This window comes from Lobosporangium transversale, assembly GCF_002105155.1.
Source record: "Lobosporangium transversale strain NRRL 3116 chromosome Unknown BCR41scaffold_2, whole genome shotgun sequence".
Classification (NCBI taxonomy): Eukaryota; Fungi; Mortierellomycota; class Mortierellomycetes; order Mortierellales; family Mortierellaceae; genus Lobosporangium; species Lobosporangium transversale.
Window position 1 is genome coordinate 149,007 of NW_019028980.1, and position 15,220 is coordinate 164,226.

General features: G+C 42.2%; 4 protein-coding genes across 4 annotated transcripts; 2 read left to right on the forward strand and 2 right to left on the reverse strand.

The window, feature by feature from the left end:
- The first annotated feature begins 99 nt into the window (after positions 1–99).
- BCR41DRAFT_344669 (hypothetical protein) lies at positions 100–2,510 on the forward strand. The gene is made up of 10 exons (XM_022022565.1): positions 100–154; positions 284–368; positions 464–632; positions 738–909; positions 1,080–1,222; positions 1,340–1,469; positions 1,602–1,722; positions 1,817–1,946; positions 2,082–2,193; positions 2,362–2,510. Exons 1-10 carry the CDS (start codon positions 140–142, stop codon positions 2,422–2,424), a joined length of 1,140 nt encoding a protein of 379 aa, XP_021885802.1. The 5' UTR covers positions 100–139; the 3' UTR covers positions 2,425–2,510.
- Positions 2,511–7,070: 4,560 nt separating this feature from the next.
- BCR41DRAFT_291161 (bHLH transcription factor-like protein) lies at positions 7,071–7,244 on the forward strand (the record flags this gene model as incomplete). Its single annotated transcript, XM_022020350.1, has 1 exon — positions 7,071–7,244. A coding segment is annotated over one exon (174 nt), but the record flags the coding sequence as incomplete, so codon positions are not given.
- Positions 7,245–8,102: 858 nt separating this feature from the next.
- On the reverse strand, positions 8,103–13,398 carry BCR41DRAFT_391587 (hypothetical protein; the record flags this gene model as incomplete). Its single annotated transcript, XM_022028373.1, has 4 exons — positions 8,103–8,875; positions 8,984–10,300; positions 10,407–10,918; positions 11,021–13,398. The coding sequence occupies 4 exons, from the start codon at positions 13,396–13,398 to the stop codon at positions 8,103–8,105; spliced, it is 4,980 nt and encodes a 1,659-aa protein (XP_021885804.1).
- Positions 13,399–14,344: 946 nt separating this feature from the next.
- On the reverse strand, positions 14,345–15,220 carry BCR41DRAFT_67105 (hypothetical protein). Its single transcript, XM_022030973.1, has 2 exons — positions 14,511–15,220; positions 14,345–14,348 (listed from the first exon to the last, which is right to left on the reverse strand). The coding sequence occupies exon 1, from the start codon at positions 15,033–15,035 to the stop codon at positions 14,640–14,642; it is 396 nt and encodes a 131-aa protein (XP_021885805.1). The 5' UTR covers positions 15,036–15,220; the 3' UTR covers positions 14,345–14,348; positions 14,511–14,639.

The following is a 15,220-nucleotide window of genomic DNA, read 5'->3' on the forward strand; positions in this document are numbered from 1 at the left end:
AAATGGTGTGAAGTGGTGAGTGTGCCTTACAAGCAATCAGTGGTATCCTTGGATTTAAATTCGAGGGAGTAGGATTTAACGTTCAGAAAGACTTTAATTTTTCTTTTGCATCATCCCTCGACTCATCTCATACACTCCCATGTCTTCAGACAAGGTACTAAATATACTCTGTCAACGCCTACATTAACACCGATAGCACCGGATATGCCTTTATTGGCAGGAGTATAAAGAAGAAAAAAAAACCTAATGCTTGTATAATAAAACTGTTTGATTTCTTAACCAGAAACGCATTCTGCGCGATACCTTTGGGGACGATGACTATGACGAAGATGACGATCACAGTTTGAATGGCGATCGTAACCACCAAGGTAAATGAGCGAGACATTCTCGGTGATGTCGTCATTTGACGAAGCAACCAATGATCAGATTGAGTCTAATTCTTTTTTATTATTTTTAAAACCAGATCACACAGAGGACAATCAGGGAGAAAAACAGAATGATGCAACTAATAGTACACAGGAAGAGCCTCTAATAGAAGAAGAACCAGAGGAAGAAGGCACTCCATTGCCCAGTTTCAAAAAAAGGAATGCAGACGGCAATGGGTCTCCAGCGCCAGAGGCCAAGAAGAAAAAGTATGAATATATTTGACTAGTCATTCGAATTGAATCAGATTGGACAAAAGTGATCATTTTTTAACTCATTCAATCGTCTATCTATGATTGAATATATTCATAAAGGATCGCTAAGAAGCCAAAACCCTCAGAGAATAAGGATCTTCCAGAAGACGGTGCGGATCTACCCTTGGATCCTAGACAACAAGCCTTAATGAAATTGGAAAAGGATTTTGATTTGGCAATGAAAAGTGGGAAAACGTCATCCAGAAGGCGCGCCAAAGACGATGAGGAACTTGTGAGTCTTGATTGTATCGTTTACACACAGTGCATAAATCGAGCACAGCATATGACCATTATAAGGAGCGATAAAGTGGTTTTTAGTTTTTTCAAGTATTCTGACCTGGAAAGTTATTTATTCCCGATTATTTTTATTTTTTATTTTTTTTCTTGGTGGGCAATAAATAGGACAAGGATCTGGATGAAAGTGCATCACGATTTGTTGCCAAGATGCGGGAGGCTGCATTTTCAGACATTGATTCCAAGCTAAAGCATCAGTCAGCACTTGCAAAAGTTAGAATGCTGCCTACTGTAAAAAAGCAGTTGAACAAGTAGGTTAATGACGATAAGAAAAAAAAAAAAAAAAAAAAAAAAAAAAGACTGATATTTGCTCTGAAAACATATGAGCTTGTTCTTATTGAACTGTCTATGTCTATGTATCTATATAGATCACATATGCACAACATTTTCTTGGAAAACGGCATTCTGGAGGCAATGAAGCTATGGCTGGAACCCCTTCAGGATGCATCACTCCCTAGTTTAGATATCATTCAAGACTTTCTGGACCTTTTGGAGATTGTAAGGCGTCTTTTGAGAACGTTAAACAGTTTTCAGGACAAAATGGACATTGAACTATAAGAGACAGACTTTCTGAACTTAATCTTAACATACTTGATCTGCTTTCAACACTATAATTTTTGGCAACTCTAGTTGCCAATCCAGACCGACCATCTCGTTAGCAGCTCAGTTGGACGCGTCGTATATTTCTACACCAAAGTTGATGACTCTCGAGTAACGCCTGCTATCAAGCGCAAGGCCCATGCACTTGTCGGTACGCTACAACGTTTATCAAGACTAGGAAAAAAAAAAAAAAAAAAAAAAAATCTTGCATGAATGCTTAAAATATTTCTTTTATACATATTTAGACAAATGGAGTAGACCTATTATCAAACTCAGTCAGGATTATAGGGACAAAAAGATCAGTTATGCTGTTGACGATGCAGGATCATCATCGCAGCGCAGACGTCCCGCAGCTTACAGCAATCCAACTTCAGAGTAATGATCTCTATTAGTACCCTCATATACGTTCTTGATGTTGGATGATATTGACTAGAAATGGTTTTATTATAATCATTGTTATTAATGGAGGGAGTGGTATATGATTTTGTGTATGTTGCCTTCCATTTTTAGAGCACCTGGACCCAGCAGGAGCTTGGCAGTCAGAGTACCGCAGGTGGACCGTGGATCATATGCAGTCATGCCTGAATCGACCGTCACATTTGATAAATCTCGTGGTGGCAAGGTAATGTCTGTTGAATTCAAATGTGTTTCTTCAAGGAAAAAAAAAAAAAAAAAAAAAAAAAAAAAAGGTTTTTGATCAATAAAGGAGAGATAGGCTCGCTTGAATCTTCCTTGAAATTACTAATCGCTCCACCTGAATTCGTTTTTTATTCTTCGTTTATTATTTCAGAATGATAAATACAAGAAATTGAAGTCACACATGGCAAAGATGAAGCAAATCAAACGATCCTAGCAATACTTGGGAGAATAGGAAAAGAGGGCTACGAAATGTGTCGGATATATTTAGTTGACCTTGACATGTACTACTTGACTACGAAAAATAAATAAATAAATATAAAAAAAAAAAAAAATGAAATAGATAAATAGATATGGAAGAGCACATGTCAACGAACGGTAAATGACATTTGATTGCGCGATCTGGAGAGAAGAGGGCCATTTCGCAAGTAAGAGCGAAAGTGTGCGGGCGTAGACATGATCGAAGGAACTGCATCCTATACCCCCTGGATCGCTGAATTTGTTTGACTAGCCTTTCCGCGACGGACTAAAAAAGATGAAATGCGAAAAAGAGACTTATAATCAACAACAACGGGAAGCTCAATAGTTGGTCAGGAACTGGAATGAGTAAAGTGTTTACATACTATACTCACTACATTTGGTTGTTTTTATTCTTCACCTTCGAAAATATAATGCTATGGTTAAAAAGAAAAAAAAAAAAAAAAAAAAAAAACTTGACCTACTTGTCTGAAGCTGTAGTTACTGACACGGCTCGTACTTTTTGCAATGGCAAACATTGAGAAGTAGGAAGCAGAATATTATTGATTCCACACAGCTGCCCTTCGCTTTCATTATCCTTCTTTCTCATCTTTCTCATCTTCCACATCCTTCACATTAACTTTAGTGTAAAAAAGGAAAAAGAAAGAACAATGCGGAAGATTATTATGATGAAATCTAATGAGGCAGTGGCAGTTATGATCATAGGATATTATGACCAAATAACAGCATTTAGTTTGTTTTTACGGAGCTTGGAAAAGTTGATAGTGAACAGTAATATAAATAACATCAGCGGTAGTGGGAAGAAAGAAGAGAAAAGAAAATAAAAGTGGAGTTGGGATAAATATAAATATATAGATGAAGGTTAATAGTTCGCTTTATGCTATGCATCATCATTTAAGGCGATGTTTTCAACCACATGGTATTTTATTATTATTATTGTTATTATTATTATTATTAGAGTAATTAGCACAGCCACGCTTGCAAATGACAACAGAGCAAGCAGGAGCAAAGAAATGCTTCACTCAGCACAGACCATATGATTATTACAACGACGACTCTCTTGCTGGCTGTACATTTTGTATTTATATAAATGTTGTACTGTATAAAAATGTTGTATACGAATGATGAGCTTTGAGGAAAGAAAAAAAATAAAAAATAAAAAAAAAAAAAGTTTAAATAATTGAACATGCAATTACGTATTACGTGTGATCCTTTTCATTTCCCAAAAAAAAAATTCAAAACGCAATTGAGCGTGTTTCGAAGACAAACCCGCCACGTTTCATGAAGAGAATTGATTTGTTTATCTTTAAACATTAATTTTTCTATTTTCTATTTCCATTTTATATGTACTTTTTATGCATTTCTCAATGCAGTTTTGCTTAACATGATGCAAACCGATCGATTGTATAAAAAAAAAGAGAGAGAGAGATAGGAAAACAAAGTGAGAGCAAACAGGCAAGTGCGCAAGTGTGAAAGTATGATGGGTATAAAGACATATAAAATACAATTGAGCATTGACTTTGTATGAGATGACATGTGTCTGTGTTGAATAATATTTTCTCTGAGCAAAATAAAATAAAAAATAAAAAGTTGAGCGGCATGTGTTTGGATGTGGGATGTGGCATGTGGCAGTTGATACGAAGTATGAAAAGGGAGATGAGTTTAATGGTTTAAAAAATGAATTGGTTGGATAGTATATATAAATGGTATAAATGAAAAAAGCGGTTGGTCTATAGACAAGCTCTACTGCATGCAGATGTATATATTATATTACTCAATGCTTTAGCTTTCTCTCCATTCTTTCTCTTCTCCCTCTTACTTTCTCTGAGACAGACACAGACACAGACACAGAACAGACAAAGGGTAAAAAAAAAAAAAATTTGTGCGTGTATTTGGTATTTGATAGAGTACAGATGTATACATGAATACATACAGATGCAGTATGTACTAGAGTAGAATACCTTTTTTTTATATGATTCAATTGTGTTTACAGTTGACAAGGTATCAAATTGTCAATGCCCCCATACCGATACGCCATTTTGTATGTGCGTGTGTGCACATGGCATTTCATGGAACATTAAAAGACTAAAAAGAATTTTTGTCTCTCCCATTGCACACATTCCTTGGATCATCCTCATTTCTTTTTTACTTTCTTTCACTTTTCATCCTTCACCTTCACTTTGTTTCTCTTTCCTTCCTCTCTCAATCCTTAATCTGCTATCCATCGCTGTTTCTTGTAATCCCATTAACCTTTTTTTTTTTTTTTTTTTTTCTCTCTCTCTGTCTATTTCCTTTTCTATCCTATCTCGCCTATCCTATCCTGCCCAGTCCCTTTTCTTTCCTATTCTTTTCTTTCTCTTTTCTTTTCTCTTCTCTCTCTTCTCTCTTCTCTCTTTCTCCTTCTTCTTCTTCTCGCACACTTACTTCTATCTTCCTCTTCCCTCCCCCCCCTTTTTTTTTCCTCTTCTTTTCTTCATACGACTAAAAAGAAAAAGCCGTTGCAGCACTTTACCATTGCTGCTATAACTAAAATCTACTTCCGACATGACCGCTACCGCTCCAGTGCACTCGCACTCGCATTCACTCTCCTCTTCATCCTTTGAAGATAGTCCAATGGACGACGCTCGATTAACTACTCCTTCCTCTGCAATGACTAACACCACCTCTAATACTACTACTACAAGGCCCTCCTCAATCTCCTCATCACCTTCTTCTCGTAGAGGATCAGTTGACCACCCTCCGTACCACCACTCACAGCAACAACAATACTACCAACAGTACCACCAACAGCACCAGCAACAGGACCAAGATTCCGCTATGGACCACACTATGGGCTCCCCTCGAAGAGATTCACATGGCAGCAGCACTTATGATTACCCTGGATACAACAGTAGCAACAGTAGCATCAATGGCAACAATGACCATGGACACAGCAATGGCAATGGACATGTCTATTCTCATCCTGAAGATCATTCCTACCAAGACCGTCACTATTCCTCTCCTTCTCATCCCACCCACAATAGTGCACCATACCATCATGACCATTCCGGATATCCCTCACTACCACCGCCACCGCCACAGCCACAACAACCCAATACACCATCGCCACCGCTACCCTCCTTGGCTACGGCTTCTACCCCTACCTCGGTTTCAGAGGGCTTCCAAGGCAGACCCTTACCTCCAATTGAGCCCTCGCATCCTTTACATTCCTATATGAGCAGCTCGCGTAGAGGCTCAATAGTCGATCCAGCAGAATATAATAGTAGCAACAATGGGCCCGATCTTCATAGAAGAGCTTCCACAACTTCCACAGTCTCGGGTATGGACAACTCGAGCTACTACAACAGTAATGGCAGTCCCAATACTGGGAATGTACCCGATACCGTGAATGGTGGCCGTCATTACAATGGCACCTCGTCTCCATCTCCGTCCGAAGGTAGCGCACCTTATCATAAACATTATTCTCACCCTCATCCTCAGGCAGCCCTCGTCGCTGCTGCAGCAGATCATGCCCTGGCAGGAAGACGCGAGTCATTGCCATCAATCCATAGCAGCGCAGGACCATTGGGCCAATTGTTAGCTCAAGAGCCCCAACGAAGGCACTCAATTGCTCACGGTACTGATCCGATGGGTGTTATGAACATGGGTGGAGTAGGCCCTGTCAAGCGGAAAACTTCTGCAACACCGCTCTCACAGGTCCATTCCCCCAATAGCAGCAACTCTGTCCCAAACACGAATGGAAGTGGCCATCCTAGCTTAATGGAACATCATCTCAGTCATTCATCAAAACGACGAGATTCTATCCCAGATGGTCCACATTATCATAATCATCTTAGCAGTCATCACAGTCATCATCACCATCCTTATCCATCAAGAAATTCATACTCTGCACCATCCAGCCCACCTAGACGAGGGTCAATTGCCGGAGGCGTTGTGCCCGCATTGAGCCTGCAGCCTTCACCTGCAACAGCTACTGGTGATGTCAACAACAACAACAACAACAACAACAACAACAACAACAACAACAACAACAACAACAACAACAACAACAACAACAACAACAACAACAACAACAACAACAACAATAGCATTAACAACAACAGCAACAGTAGTAACAAGATGATGCCTGGAACAATGGAACATCCACCTCCACCTCCACCACATCATCATCCGTACCCTTCCTATCATCATCCAGGAGGCCCCGGTACAGCATCAATGGCAACTCGGCCACACTATCCATTGCATCAACCTCGACGACCCTCTTTGCTATCATCAGGGGCCGGCTCCAGAAGATCATCCATTGCCGATGCCCATCATTCGTCACTGTCGCACGGACCTCTCCCGTCACATCATCTCAGTCATTCGGGCTATCCTCCATCTATTCCAGCAGTGGTACAGCAAGATTATGATCAGAGGATGAACAGTGATATGGAAAGAATGCACCTCTCATCTCAAGGTCCAGAACCTCAACCGCACAGTAAAGCGAGCGGAGCACCAGGAGCAGGAGGAGCGCATTTATATCCAGGCTATCCAGGCTCAGCAGGTGAGGGAGGAGTCAATGGAATTGCAGGAACGGCAGGAACGGCAGGAGCCACTTTAGCACCTCCTCATAAGGGTGATACACCTTACTCACGTTCACCCGAATTGAGAATTTCACACAAACTGGCAGAACGGAAAAGGCGCAAAGAGATGAAGGAGCTCTTTGATGAGTTACGGGATTCGTTGCCTGTGGACCGGAGTCTGAAGACAAGCAAATGGGAAATTTTAAGCAAAGGTATTAAACAAGAAAAAATTTTTTTTTTTTGTTTGGGGTTGGGTGAGAGAGGAATTCATCATACGACTTTTTTTTTTTTTTTTTTTTTTTTTTGAATGATGTTGCATGAAAGAAAAAAAAAAGGTCCGCTCTTTTAATTTATTAATCTAATCAATTTTTGACTTTTTATTCTTTCAATCAAAGCTGTGGATTATATTGCATCGATGAAAACAGAACAGGAAGAACTCAACAAAGAGATTGAGACACTGCGACAAGAAGTGGCACGATTGAAACAATGATACGAACCCTTTTTTTTCCTATCCTCCTTTCTTTCGCATCTATTCACACATACACACCACATCCTCTCTATCACTCCCTATTAAGATAGTCGTGTGGTGGTGTTCTTGACATTTTTGTATCTACTGTTTCCTCTCTGTATTTCTTCACTATCCACTTTCTCAACAAGTTTTTTTTTTTTTTTTTTTTTTTCTATACCAGTCGTATCTTATCCATCTTTCACTTCGTTCTATTTCTATTTCTTGTTTCTAGTTTCTGATTGTTTTCTTTTTATTATTTTTGACTTCATGTATTCCCGATATACTCATAACATCACAAGAAAGTACCTCTCATCAAATACCAAAAATAAAATAAAATAAAATAACATTTATAAATAACATAAAAAAAAAGATACGATTTTTTTAATAAAAGTGTCTCTCAAATCTTAAAAATCAAAAGGGCAAAACACAAATAATAAAAGTAAAAAGCACAAGCGATGATGGAAAGATGGGGGGTATAGGTCTTTTTGTATGCTGCTTCAATATTCAATCAAAAAACGTTCCTGCGTTTTTTCTTTTCTGATTCTGCCACAAACAATCGTATCACTTTCATCCCTTAACTTTGGGCTCTCCAAGCGCAATGCTATGACCCGACCGGTAGATCACACCATCCGTCCGGACGAGCAACATTGGAATACAGTCAGACTCGCTCTGACTACCCTTAACGCGCTTTCGTCGGAACCGGTTATTGGTCGATCGCAGGTGCTTGTCAGACTCTTCCATCATTGCTTCCTGATCTTCATCCTCTCCTTTTCCTTCATCATCTTCTTCATCATCTCTTACATCCAAATCATCATCATCTTTTCGGAAATAAAATGATGATTTTAGCGTCACCTCTGGTGGAATATGGACTACCATCGATTCTGGTGATTGGTATTCGGTCACGGGGGCTTTAATCGTTCCAAACCAAACAGACAAATCTCGTGAAAATCCATGACCCTTTAGGGTCATGACACGTGGTGTCCCTGAGCCTCCATTGCTGTTACGGTGATGTTGTTGGTGATGATGAATTTGATGATGATGGAACGATCCATCTTGTTGATAAGTATTGCCATTGTTCTGATGTGACTCCATCACCCGAAGAGCTTTGTTTCCGTGATTTTTACTGAATGAGTGATGACTGCTTCCACCACTGTTGTTACCAGAGCTCGTTGTAGTATTTACAGTACTGTTGATGTAGATAGGCCCTACTGAGGCTCGTGATCCAAATGGGTGGCCATTTAGGCAGATTTCTAGCACCATAGGAACCGCCGTCACAGGTGACCGGGGCAGTGACATGGACTCATTGCCTCCAGGTGTGCAGAAATTGTACTGGGCGCAATCTTTGTTATTGAACAGAAAGAAGATGGTCAGAGCAGCTTCATCAGGGATAGGAAAACACAATAGCAGAATGTAGCTAATATGCATAAAAAATTAAATAAATCTCTTACCAGTTCCTACAATGGTCCAGACAGCAGCATCCGTGACATCTTCAGTCCAGATAGATGAATGGCGTCGCTGCTGTTGTATGGTCAGGACCTTACCGGTCTCCTTGTTTGAACCAAGCTTATCCTTTCCCAACTCTGCTCCAGCTGCAGAACCAGTAGAGCCTACAGCACCCGAGTTTGCAGCACTGACATAGACTTGAATCGGATTCTGATGATACTGGCTATTGGCCGCCAATGCACCGGCTCGAATTCGCTGGGCCTCAGCTTGAGTCACACTCATACTATTGACTCTCCTTCTCGACTTGACCATCGCTTTAGTAGATCCGCCAGTTGGCTTGATCACGACTGAAGATGATACGCGTCTCTTGCGCTCAACCTTATGTCCATCAGCAGTTGTGATTACGGCCTTTTCGTTGCCACCACCAGCGCTTCCAAATGCACCCGTCCGCATAGCCTTATTTGCTGCCTCTGACCAGGTAGACATCAGTACCTCTGGGACACTGCCCTCTGGAATTTCAGGAACGATATCCATCGCAAACGAACTTGAAGACTGGGTAGTACTGTTGCCACTATTACTGCTACCATCATCATCTTCATTTGTCAAAGCAGAACAGTTGGCAGAGCCCTTGGTATCTGGCAGATACCTTTTTCCCTCGTTCGCCCGTTGCATGCCCACAACATCTCCCAGACATGCGAGGTATGTTCCTTGTTGAAGCTTGGACTGCGATGTTTCAGCAGAGGTGGACTGACCCGTGATCTGAAACGCCACTTTGTGGAGTTGCGAGACTGGATCTCCGATAGCTTCTTGGTCATATTCGGCTGCTAATTGGCCAGAAGAACCTCCCCCCAGAACCATGCTGCCCTTATCAACCTTCCGGATCACCATTACAGGACTGACAAGACCAGTGGAAAGACATTGCAGAACAATCGGTTGGTTATAGTGAATAGGCGTCTGGGGCCCATTTTCCGGAGGCGAATTGATTGCAATGGCGGGTGGTGGTGGGAACCCTGGATGACGCTGAAAGTGTTCCTGCAGAGTTTCCGTCCTGGTCTGACCTGGAGTCACTATCCAAACAACAAAGGGATCCCAGCTTCCAGTCCGTGCCACAAAGCATGTGCCTCCATCCGTATTTACAGGGTTGACTGAGGCATCAGGAAGTGGATCAAGGCTAGGCCAGTCCCTGAGGTTATTATTACCATAGTTCCATGGCGCATGCGCTGAGGGCTGGGCCGTCGTGGACACCCCTAGATATTTTGTTGACACTGTCTGAGACCGAATCCTGTTAAATAATGAGATTGTGGTACCGTGATGGATGCATACTAAGATTAAATTCAGATTAAACAAAACATCGACATGTTAATAATATATCAAGCCATACAATGCGAAAAGGATAGAAATTAAAAAAATAAAAAAAATAAAAATTACATTCCATGTTCTTGATACTCTGGCGCTTTTTACTGGGCTTGCTGATAACTTTGATAGGTCGACTGGCAAATGTACCTAGCTCGATATCACCAGCCATCAAGAACTTGACTAAGACTTCGACTTTTTTACGCTTCTCATCTGCATCGTTGATATACAACTGTTTCGAGACACATTTTCCTGTCACGATCGGTGTTACAGAATCATCCTTAGTCGTCGTCCAATCGATCACTCCTTGTTGACTGCCAGCTTCTCCACAGATTGAGATGACCATCTTTGGTGGTGTAGGAATGGGATTGGTTGTCTCTCCTAAAGACTGGTTACCACTACTGCAACTACCTGGTGAAGGCACTGACCACCAGTTACCGCCAAGGAGCATGGTCGTAGGTGGTGGGCATAGGAAACGCTTCTCTGTTCCATAAGATTTTTGAGCCACCTTTGATGTAAGGATTAATACTGACTTTTCACCCCCTGCAGCTGGAGTTTTAGCGGCAAGAAAACGTTTGATGATGGTCCTATCAAGAATATATTTCGTGTGATTAATAAGTTACAGCTGCATTTTGAGCAAGGTATGGAAAGTAATGGCAAAATAGAGAATGTAACAGATTAAAACTTACTTCATAGTCTTGTTTGAAGGCGGCTTGAGATCTGGTGACAACATGATGGGCTTTAATGAAGCAGCAGATCCATGGCATGGCAATCTGGGGGATTCCGCTATTTCTTCCTTCTCATCAACTAAAGACGACGAAGAAGAGATAGTGCGGCTACGAGCAGGTCTTGGAGGACTACTACTGTTGGAAGGCGATGAAGCTGAGGGTGAGCGGGAAACGCCTTCATTAGAACGACGTTTGCGTGGAATCCTGGTAAACTGGGTTGTGCCACTCTGACTATGACTATGACTATAATGGCTATGGCTATGACTTGTAAGAACGTTGTTTCCGGTAGGCGTTATAGGCGCATCTAGGATTGGCCCATCGCCACTAAAGATAGAACGCGAAACGTCATGATCATGATCAATCTCAGGTGTTGATGCTGTCTCCATCTTGATCGTTGTTTGTTCCTCTTGATAGGCCGTAGCAAAGAAGCTGGGGTTCACCTCTACACTATGTGGGTCAATGTGATCAGGAGAGTGACAAATCGAGTCCCGATGTTGAAGTGTGGATATCGACGATGTTTGTACAGTTGAGGATGTAATATCCTGTTTGTCAATAAAGCTCATGTCACCTGACATGTCAAAGTTACATGCAATATCCATGGGGGTTACTGTCTCAACAGGGGGGTGCATTGAGTCTGCTGAAGCTCTAAACATGCGATGACCAACTTCACTGAGCGAACCAAGCGATGATGGAGAAGAAGCACTTGACGCATGCATCTCGATGAAGGATCCCATAGAAGTGTCTGTCTGGATGGAAGCTCTGCTGCGATCTTGCGAGCCTAAAATAAATGGGCTATTCTGGTACAAGATCGATCCAGGGCTCCCTAATGCTTCTCCAAATGCGGGCGAAAAGAATGCGGGCGTCAATGGTGCGGTTACACAGCCATTTGTAGGCGATAGTGGAGCAGAAATACTGCTGTCGCTGGGGTCACGGCCTTCAGTTCCGAAGCGAAAATCGCCGTTCCTAACATCACCACTCAATCGGAATGAACTGGACCTGCCTGAAATGTCGACATGTAAATCACTGGGGCGCTTTGTCACTGTCCGAGTCGGTGCTATGCTCATTTTGCTGCTTATGCTCGGCGCAACCGAGAAAGGATGAATGCTCGTTGAAGCCATGGACTGTTGGTGTTGCTGTTGAGAGATTTGGGACGACTCTTGTTGGTGGTGAAACTGCAGCTGCTGTCGCTGAATGCGTAACGAATCATCCTGTTTTATCAACTCTGACAAATTTGGAGTGGATGCATGTCGGAAATGGCCCTTCATATCGTGACTAAGCTGATGCTGTTGTTGAAACACCATGTCCTCTAATGGCTGCTGCTGCGCCGTTAACCCGCTCATAGACAGAGGGCGTGACTGACCAAATAGAGCATGCTGTGACATTGCATCCTCTTCAAGCTGTGAGGATTGTTGCTGTTGTTGTTGAGGAATAAATGACTGTTGAGGTTGAAATGCGAATGGTTGCTGTTGCGACTGCAGCTGTGGCTGGGGCTGCCCTTCTCCATGATGCTGAATCGGAAATATAATAGGCTGCTGTTGCTGTGACGACGACAAGGGCGCAGAAGAAAACGGCGTTGGCCCTGACTCGGATGAACTAAATTCCATCTGCGCAGGATTAAATCCTTGTGCATGCGCATGCGATTGCTGTTGTTGTTGTTGTTGATGATGCTGTGACCGCAATGGGTGCTGTTGTTGTTCCATGGCGGCGGCGGCAGCAGCAGCAGCAGATGCTTTGAGGCTCTTCATATAATGCGGTTTCAACGCAAGATCAAGGTTCACAGCACCATTTTGATCAATCATGGCTGTATCTGCTGAATCAGAACCGATAAAGGAATTATGGCCGCTGCCGCCATTGCCTGTATGGCCCAATGTAATAGCCATGCTACTGTCCCCATTGCTACTATTTCCATTCCCATGAAACCCGCTACTATCCATGGATCCTCCTGCTACACCGTTCTCGAGTGAATTGCCAGGAACCAACATACTATTCGGAGATGCGTCAAAGATTGAGGAGATGGGACCAGCCATCCCCGATGGGAGGCCAAAGTCATTTGATGTAAACTCTGTGTGGTCAATTGGGAAGGGATCTGGCTGTCCGCTAAATTGAAACATACTGTCAAATCCGAGCGAAGTCAGATTGTTAAAGTCACTGGGAGGCTGAATCCAGTCCGGCACAAGGCTTGAGCCTGTATCCATAGAGCTTGAGAATACTCCGTCCTGATCAGACACAGCAGATGCGGATCGCTGCAGCTGGCCTAGCTGATGAGAGTGATGCATCTGGGCCGAAGGACTGGCTGGCAGCAACTGCTGCTCGACTGTCCGTGTATGGATGTCCGCCATGAACAACTAACTGAATAACAGTGCCTTATAATAAGGGAAGAGAGCGTGTTCAGGTACTCGAGACCTTGGCCAGATAATCAGCAAAGAACTAGGAGATAAAAGGACTCGCCAACACGGACGCTTGCGTGCTCTAGATACATAAGGTAGAAGATAGTGGGGAAAAGTATAAGTTATCTGATGGAAGTACTTTGAAAGATTGCCGATCATAAATAAAATGGCGCAAGTAAATGTAGACATGGTGACCAGGCTAGACTAGGCTAGACCAGGCGAGGAAAGCGAAGAAACAGCAGGGCGTTAAAAACAAAAGTGGACCAAGCGGAAGACAACATCCCCCGCATCATAATAAAATAGGATGATGACACCCATCAACTACACAGGCCTGCACTATGCACACACAGACACATACAGGAGACAGGGAGAGAATCGAAAGCAGAAAAGGGGATGGTCAAAAACAATAAAAATAAATAAATAAATGCGCGCCTTCGCGAGGCTTCTTCTTTTTCAAAAGTGCATGGAATCGTAAGTCGTATTTGTGTATTTGTATATGTGTGTATACAGAGAAAAAGATAGAAAGAGAGAAAGCAAGAGCAACCTACAAAAACAATTAAATATAAAAAGACAAGTGGGGACAATGAAGAGGTGCACGTGCAGAAGCCAGGACGAAGAGTAGCCAACAAGATTTGCAAAAAAGTAGAATTGTGAGGTCGGGCAGGCGGTGGAGTGGAGCTGCGAGGTTGCGAAATAAAAAATAAAAAGGAAAGTGGAGTCAAGTGGAGTAAAAAAGGGAGTTGAGTGACGAATTAGAAAGGAGGTGCACTGGGTGGCTGGGGGATTTAGACGGGGACAAAATCCAATGTAATAGACACAGTGACAACACTAGCCATTTTGGCTTTTTACTCGTTGTGTGTATGATTAATGCTTTCGTTTGGTGTATAAGCACGTACACAACCCTCGACGCATTGGGAGCACATGAAGATGGGGGCAAAAAAAAAAAAAAAAGATAAAGATAAAGATGTGGTGGTTGAAATGACTTGAAGTAATAAATAACAACCACAAGCAACAATAACAGAAGCAACTTCAACAAGATAACACTTGCTGTTATCGGCACATACTGGATTAAAAAGATACACACAACAATAAACAATAGAATAAGGAGGTTTCGAGGTACAACGAACGCCTGAAGCAGGAAAAAAAAAAAAGAAATGCAGCCTTTGTACTCAAACAACATCAGTGCACAACCATTAGACTCTCATTTTCTTGTTTGTTGCTCTTAGACAATTGAGAATCAAAAGCGACTGCAAAGAATAAAACAAGCAGTAAATACAGCCAACGCGACTCTGACGCGTGGTGTACATGAATGTACACATAAAACTCCAGAAGAGAAATAAAAAATTTAAGGGATAGATGAAGAAAGGCAATGCGAGGGGGAAGGGGAGAGGGAACGTAAGTGATGAGGAAGAGTGAAGATCAAAGATCAAAAGATGTAACACCACTCGTAGAATTTGCAAATACAGCCATGCGTTCTTCTCGAAGACATGGACTAAATGATCAGCATAAGAAAACACAATTATGCGATGGTATGATACTACTGTGCATATCTGATACGGCGTGTAATAGAGAACGTATTCGATTTGCATCAAAGAATGGGATAGAGGGATATAGGGATATAGGGATATAGGGAATTGGGGAGAAACTATAGCCAGCAATTGAAGGCGTGATCGGGTCTTGGTTCACAATAAATTAAAGAATAAAGGAATAAAGGGACCGCGAATGTAACCTGCATTGGATTGACATGTACCTGACAACAAATGCTGGGCGGATT